This window comes from Buceros rhinoceros, unplaced genomic scaffold (genome assembly GCF_000710305.1).
Source record: "Buceros rhinoceros silvestris isolate BGI_N320 unplaced genomic scaffold, ASM71030v1 scaffold8742, whole genome shotgun sequence".
NCBI classification, from domain to species: Eukaryota; Metazoa; Chordata; class Aves; order Bucerotiformes; family Bucerotidae; genus Buceros; species Buceros rhinoceros.
The window spans coordinates 1,304-9,597 of record NW_010398281.1 but is presented as its reverse complement, the minus strand read 5'-3'; the positions used below and the strand labels follow the sequence as shown (position 1 = coordinate 9,597).

Here is an 8,294-nt window from a genome sequence, read left to right as displayed (position 1 = left end):
CCTGCTGCAGCCTTTGCTGAAGAGGTCTCTCCCTCTCTTGCATGCCCGAGAAGAACACAAGTCACAAATGTCTGAGTCTTGTCCTGGAGCAGCATGAGGGGCACTGTCCTCCCTGATGCAACTGCTTCCTCTGCGAGTAGACAGTTCCTCCCCAGTGCTTAATGCACTTGTCAACCCTTTGCAAACTGAGCTTGTTTCACTGAATGCTGGGAGGCAAGATGTCAGTGCTGCTTGTGCTGATCAGTGTCTCCAGCAGTGAGCACACAGGGTGACTGTGCTCTTCGGTCACACTGTCCAGCTCAGTATATTGAACTTGATAGCTGCCTCCTTGGCAGAAGCTTTTCAAATGGAGACACCTCTGTCTGCAGCTGAACCAAGCTCTTGATAGCCAGATGGTGTCCCTGGGCTAATGCCCTGCTCCTGGGTAGCCGGGTCACTGCCAGCACTTGCTCTGTTCACCTGTGGCTTTTGGTGTACCAGCTGCTACAGTGATAGAGCCCCTAGCATGGTCTCATTGATTGCTGGTATCAAATATATCAACAACTGGCTCAGATTTCTGTGATGGATTTTTTGTAATCAAGCCCACCTCTTGATCTGATTCAATCAATTTTATTGTCCACGGGGCAGAGCTGCTTGTGGGCAGGTATAACTGATGATAACAAAGTAGCCTTGGAGCATGCCTCAAAGCAAAGAGGAGACCTTGGGTGTAAAGAAACTTCTGTTCATCCTACTGAATTCTTAATGTTGTTTGGTAACAAAATATGTAGTGCACTTTTATTTAAACATCTCTGCTTTGAGAAATGGAAACAATAAAAAGCTGCTGATGGCTTAATAGCTTCAGTGGAGCTGGGGTGCTCAGTCCATCTGAAAAGCAATTTGTGAGCATATTTCAAAATGTGGAGGTTACTACTGGGATACAGCTAACCGTAGTAGCAATGGGAAAGTGTATCCTCTCGGGAGCTGTGAACAGGCTCAGTGACCAGCTGGGTGGATTCTCTGCTGACTTCACAGTCATCTGTAGCTGTGCTGAGTTAGCTGAGTATGGCTAAAGCAAAGAACTGACAAATGTATCAAGAAAGGTGCCTTGGAAACAAACTCGGGCCTGTTGTGAGTGCAGGAAGGGAGAGGACAAGTCCTGGGTGCTCTGCCACCAGAATATGGATGCTGCAGCAGAACTGCCTGGAAGCAAAGACTCCCCCCTGCAATGTACTTTGTGGTGCTAAGGGGCATTGCCAGCCTCGGCTCCTGAGGAAACAAGGTGGACTTGTTGGATCTAGTATTCCATTTACTGGTGTCAGTGGTGATAGGAGGGGAGAAGCTGGCCTGTAGCTGTCCTCTGCTTGCCCAGGAACAGCTGCTTGACTGGTGACCAGATGGGGGAGCCCCCAGTGCTGTGGAAGCAACTTTGAACGTAGTGCTGAGAAAGCCGGACCTGGGAGGGAAATGGACAGTGGGGGAGAGCTGAAAGCCCCTTGTAGGAGCTGAGGATACCTGCGCGTTCCTAGGGAGAAGCACTGGGATACCTGGTAGGAGCACCTCACTGGGAGCTGTCCTGCACTAGCGCTGCTGCCAGGGGAGCTGCTCTCTTGCTGCAGGCAGCACTGCCTCCTCTCCATGGACACCTGGAAACTCATCTGCATCTACAAATACAACCTTTCTTCAGATGGAACTTAAAATGGGAAGTAGAAATAAATGTGGACATTTACACTTTGTTTGCTCTCAAGCCTGATTTAAGTGTAGAGCTACTCCTTAAACTTACAATTTGTAAAGCCAATCTTTACCTTGACAGTCAGCTCTAGGAGATGCTGAAGTGCTTCATTTTAAGTGGCTGCCTCTAATTGTGCTACAGTTATGCTGTTAATTGTCTTGTAACTATCTAAATCCATCTGCTGTGTCTATCTCCACAGTCTACTACAATCAGGCTGATCAAGCCACTTGCTGGCAGGAAAAATGTCTGTTCCCAAGGACGGGAAACAGGCAACATTGCAGCCAAACAGACTAGGACCAACCACAGGGTCAGCCTGGGAGCTCACCTGGCCCAGCAGCAGAGGATCCCTGAGGAGAGTAAGATGCAGCAGGAAGTAGAGTGCTGCTTGGTAATGCTCTGCTCCCAGGCTGGGACAGACACCCTTGGCCAGGACACTGGTGTTAAGACATTATGACAGGACATGCCACAGTGTAGCTATCAAAACCTACTACCTCTTGTCACTGCCAAACTCATGTGATGTTTCTGGGTAGAAACCAAGGTCTTGTCATCCCTTTGGCCTGAAGAGCCCAGATTGCATTAGCTGGTCCTTGACTGTGAACTCCTCTCACCCCTTCCTCTGCATCTTTTCTTGTTCTATCATGCTCTTCTGTGATGGAGAAACCAAAACCACATGCGATATCCAAACTAGGGGTAACTGAGGCACAATTGCATAGCGATGCCTTGTGGATTTTTTCCTTTCTTCCTGTTTGATTTGGCTTTTTATCTGTGACTGAGCTTTGAACAACATTTCACTGGAACTGTATGTTGTAGCCCCAGATCTAGTTTCTGCGTGGGAATGGTCAGATAGCTTTAGGTTAGCCTTTAAATTTGGAGATATTTATACAGGTACTTCCCTTTAAATTTGCTTTCTTTGGCCATTTTGTTATTCAGCTGCTTGGTACTGTGAGGTCCTCAACTGATTCCTCCTTGTCTGCCCTGGGCTTTGCCATCCTGGGTAACCCGGTATCATCAGAAAAATCTGGAGCTTCTGTATTCATGGAAAGCACAGGCAGAGTTCAAAGAAAAGAAAATGAAGCTGTGAATGCCTGAAAGATCTAGAGCAACTCACACCTCTCTGAGCAAAGCAGACTTGAGTCATCTGAATCTCTTTTTGACTTGTACATTTTTTTTCCTAGAGGAAATACTCACACAGACTCCCTGGTCTGTATGTCCCTGCCATTGGTTGTTTCTGATGTGCAGAAGCTTTGCAGCCCTAGAGAGAACATTTTGTCTGCTCAACCCAAGGGTAAAGCACTTCAGATGAGCCAGAAGTGTCATTTAGTTTTTTAAGGGAGTTCTCTAAGTGCTGCACGCATGTGCTTTTGACTATCGATTAAACAGGAAATATTCTATTCCTTAAAACCTTGTTGAGGATTTTCAGTGATTGGAAGATTATAGAAACTTGCGTGTGTGTAATATGTAAGCAAAGACCCTTAGCAATAGGCCCACCTGAAGTTGGGTTCCGGGGGCTGGCAATTATAGAAACTTGCGTGTGTGTAATATGTAAACAAAGACCCTTAGCGATAGGCCCACCTGAAGGTGGGTTCCGGGGGCTGGCGGCTCCAGGGCTGTTCCCCATCAGGAAGCAAGTCACACAAACAATTGTGCTGCCCAGACTGTATTCCCCTATTCCCAAGGGATCATTCTCAATGCTCCAGTTGATTGCTGTCTCTGATAAAGCTGACTGATGTATGGGGGACTGTCTGGCTTTGAGAGACATCTACAAAAATTATGTATTGATGGGATCCTTCTCGGATGGGTGGGTAGGATAACCTCATTAACATCAACTCCTCCTATAATGTAGCAAAGCTTTGGAGTCAGTGGCCTTATCTAAAGAACTTCTTGAAAATGTTAGAATGAGGTACCTGAAGAACGTGCTGCCAGTCAACACAGTGTTTTGAACTAATGAACTCTTCTGGAAAAGAGTAAAACAGGGAAATTCTTTCCAAAATGAGCAGAAATGGACATACTGGACTCCCAGCAGCTGTCCTGTTGAGTGTGGCAGGATCTACACCTCCAGCTACAGCCCAGCAGTGAAGAAGCCTGCAGGGCAGCGGCTGTTATCAGAGGGCTCTGGGAACTGATGCCCTTGCGCTGGGCATAGAGTGCTGCCATTTCAATTGCTCTCTGGGGAGTCTGAAAAAAAGAAAAGGGTTCTGGAGCAAAAAGAAAGGAGGTGGAATGGTCGTGCTTGTAGCTGCAAGTCAGCGCGCAGTGTGCTTTCTGGTTGCCCCCAGCAGATGGGGTGCTCTATTTGGCACACTGAACCCTCTGTGCAAAGTCCTTCCAGCAACTGCTAAGAACTCGCCAGCTTTTTTCCAGTCCAATGTTGTGTTAAAAACAGACAGACCCAGTTAGTCCTGTATGGCAACAAGCCTTGATGGAAAATGGATTAAAATTAACATTTAAGACAACCATATCTTTTGGCTGTATCCCCTGATTTAATTGCTAATTGTCATCTGCCTTTTGTGGTTCCCTAGATCTTCTTTAGCATGAAAACCCAGAGAATTTCCACCTCCAATCTGTGCACTAGCAAACAGAAAACTTTTGATAAGAGTTACACTGGAAGCCTGAAATTGTTAGACTGTCACACCATGTCAGATCTCCTCGCTCTGGAAGGGGGTACTTCCATGCTTCAAAAGTCAGAGTAAGAAACTGTAAAGGAGGTAGGCGTAAAGGTGCACGTCAGCATGAGCCTCAGTAGTTACATGAATCCTCCCAAGATCACCCTGTGTTGAGGCAGACCATGCTGGGACCTGAGTGACCTCAAACCTGATAACCTATGTGACTTTGTCATCTTCCTACAGCACCGTTAGTTCCTCGAAGGGAGAGCTGCTGCATGGGGCTGTTGGGATCATCCTCCTTTGTCATCATCCAACACACGTTATCTCACCCACCCCTTGGATATACACCTCACTTATTGACTGCTGAACACAAAGCTACTGATGGACATGCACAGAAGTAGCTTTCTGCTAATTATTTAATCACAGCTAATGACTGCTTTGTCTGAGTATTAGCATATGTCAGCGTTCCTCATAGTTTGATTGGATGGGATGTATGGACCAGGCAGTGAAAGCATTCTTTGGCTTTGCAGGCTGTGCTGGTGGGTGGACCTGAGTGCATGGCACTGTAGGACCAAGCAAGGGAAGTGCTTTCTCCCACCAGCAGCTGCCGTAAGCAGGGTGAGTGGGGCAGGGGTGCTGGCGGGACGTGGCTGATGTAAGGACCCCTCTTGCGGGCCGAGAAAATACTAAACAGGAGGATTAAAGCCTTTCAAAGATGGAATAGCTTCTGCTTTCATAATATTTTTCTTTTCAGCCTCCACAAGAGTTGGCACAGCTTGCTGTGCTACAAAGCTCTCCTTTCTTCCCTTGCTCAGAACATCTTTAATTAATTCTTGGCAGGACTATTTAACTCTGTTTGTAGGTAGAAATAAACTCCAGCAAAGCTGGGGTCTCCTGCAAGGCCATCGACCTGGGTCTCTCTGCTCCAGGACTTTTTGTGAGTACACAAACTTCCCCTCTGTGATGCTCCTGTGGCAGACAAGTGGATATGGTAGAGCAAAGGCACCAACGTCTCCCAGGAGCGTGGAAATCCCCACATCCACCTGTACATCACAGCACTTTCTGCTACAGCTTAGTTCCTGAGCACGCCTGCTGCCATCAGCAGTTTTGTGGGGAAGGAAAACAAATCATGATGTACAGGTTGACTGAATATTCTCCACAATGTGTCTCCCCTCCGGGCTCCTCAAAGTACTGCATCCATTCAGCAACCTTGTACAGATTGGAGCCCAAAGCACCTGCTTGTCTTTGAGAGAGGAAACGGGAAACCAGGGTAATGTGGAAATGCATTTCAAAGCACCTTATCGACCCTCTTTGAAGGCTGCAGTACCTGCACCATCAGCATGGCTGTGGCCACTGGGGACCTGCTTCTTTGCTTAACGTGAGCTGATTGATTTCAGTGGGCACTTGGTGCCTATGAACTCTAAATTTTAAGGATCTCATCAAGTAAGAACGTAAATCGGTGTCAAGCGTTCTGTGGTTTTTGTGACTCTAAGAGGATTTTGAGTTTCCAGCTATGTGCTCAAATAAAATCTGTTTTTTCTAAAGGGACAGAAAGAAAGAAAATCAGGACAGCAGCAAAGGTGATAATCACTGAATTTGTGTCTGGATTTTCTCCTTCTGTCTTCAAAATACAGAAATGCTATCGCCAAAGTTGACTCTAATTTCCTCTCAGACCGTCCACTGTCTCTTCCATGGACAGTGCCGACATAAAACACAAACACGAGCAGTTAAAACACCTCTATGTGAAGATGACAAAATCAGATTGGTGTAGTAACTCGGTGACGTTTCTCTCCTTTCCCCCCACCCTTCCTTAAACAGCACTGCTACTTGAGAGCAACAGGCATCCTCTCGGAGTTTTGTCGCTGACTTGGAGCTACAGACCTTTGCTGCTGCCAGAAGAAGGAAAGGACAGAGAGGTAATTTCTAAAATGAAATTAAATTAACCACAAAACATTTCCAAAGACTTCATTGCATGTCAGTTCAGAGGAGCCTTTTGGGTTTATGCCATCTCAAAATAAAGTATCAGTACACACTTCAGGACTGTGGCACTTTTCAATACTCTGTGTTGCAGTTCAGAAATTGCAAAGAAATGCAATTGGACCTTGTAATGCCTAAATTAATACTTAGAATTTGTTTTGGAGCATAATCTTCTAATAAAAGAAGAAATAATAGACTTTGCGTAATTATTAATCTCTTGTAATAATCCGCAGTTGTACGGATTATTTTTCAGAAGCACAAGCAGCATCTTGGAGAAAATGACATTTATTGGCTTATTTTTCTTCTGTATGCTGATGAGCGTGCTATCAGGTAAGACTGCTGCTGAATTTATTCTTGTTTTTTCTCTTTAGTATCAGATATCGCTTGTGTATTAATGACATCTGCTGTGGCTGTTAGGAGTGTTTGGCGTGTAGCACTAAGTGATGGTAAATGGGGCATTGCTCATTCAGCTGTTCGAGAAACTAAAATGCTTGGCTATACAGAGGGTCCTTCGTGCTCGTTAAAGAACTTGTCAGCTTCTGGCTACCCAGCAAAACTTCTATAAACAGGAAATCCTGCTGTGTGAGAGCTGGTGCTGATGAGTTTCCTCTTTATTTACAGATGCCCGGTCAATCCAGGATGGAGATGGTAATTCTTAACGTGACGTTCTTTTTATCACTAACAATTAGAAGAGCAATTTGTAACTCCCAGACCTGTCCCCCAGCAGCGGTTTTGGCAGGAACTCTCAGTAACCTCAGTGTAGGGATTTCAGCTAGTTCTGGTGGAGGAAGCGGAGTGAATTGTTAGAAATTTATTTAAAATATATTAAAAGCTGCCATTAATGTCTAAGAATAGAGCTAATGTACTCACAGTCTTAAAACAAAAAGGGGTTATGGTCAAGTCACTAATCCCGTGGTACCAAATCGAACCGGAAAGCACCAGGCTTCTCAACGTATGAGACATATCAGGATTTGGCTGTCCTGAACAGCAATACTACATGTGTGGCTATTTTTCCATGACAAAAAGCTTCAAACAGAAATTGCCACAAATCCAATTAAAGAAATGTTGGAAGAAATCCCTTAGCACAAGCTACCCAGTGGTTCGTGTCACTCTGCGTGGTTAGTCCATTGGATTAGTGCTTGCCTTTGATTAAAGAACCCCTCAACATCCTAATGATGTTTACACTGGCGAACTGATGGTTCTATCAGGTCACCTCTGGTGACCTCGGGCAGAATTCTTTCTGAAAACCAAGCTGCAGAGGAGTATCTGCAGTAACAAGGCACTGCTGTCACTGGTGTACACCTCGGTTAGTACAGACAGCCGGTGGCATCCCGCCTGCACAGCTACGAATGTGTAGGGGGAGTATTGTAACAGATAGGGGAAGCAGAAATATATCTGTGGAATAAGGGCTGGTCACTTTTAATTACAAAGCAGGTTCCTCCATTGTATTTCCTCATGGCTCTAAACTCTTCTGAAGGCACCGTCTGCTTTCACAAGTTTAAGGGCACTGTTCTATTTGTGCACAGCAAATATTTTTTGCGGCAACCTCCTAGTCGAGAGGGTGTCTATTTGAAAACAACCCCTTGCTCAGGCAGCATCCCGTTGCTCTTGTTACCAGCAGTTCTGGTTGTCCTTCACACTGAGCCGAGCAGCAGGCTGCCATGTGAGTCTCAGGTCAGCGAAGCCCGCTCCGCGGATGGTGTTTGGCTGGTTCAGTTGGTGCGTTATCTGCCATCCGTGCCTGCGCGCTGCAAACATCACTCTGAAAACAAAGGTCTGACAATAGGATTGTTGAAGGCTCTTCATCCCCATTAAAGACCCTGCTCCCAAGCTGAGCCTGGCAAGTGGAATTGCTCCCAGTTATTCAACTGGGCTTTAAATCAAATCAAAACACTGGGTTTAGCTTTGCCGCACAGACGGTTGGGATGATGTCGTCTCAGCAAGCGTTTAAACGTTAAATATGTGTCTGTGTTTGCCCAGGTTTGGGCCCACGGGTGGTCAGCTCC

General features: G+C 46.0%; 1 protein-coding gene across 1 annotated transcript in view; it reads left to right on the top strand.

The window, feature by feature from the left end:
* Positions 1-6,566: 6,566 nt before the first annotated feature.
* OTOS (otospiralin) overlaps positions 6,567-8,294 on the top strand; it is a 2,515-nt gene continuing 787 nt past the window's right edge. The window contains exons 1-2 of the mRNA XM_010131034.1: positions 6,567-6,618; positions 6,910-6,936. Coding sequence (XP_010129336.1) covers positions 6,567-6,618; positions 6,910-6,936 — 79 coding nt within the window. The remainder of the gene's footprint in view (positions 6,619-6,909; positions 6,937-8,294) is intronic.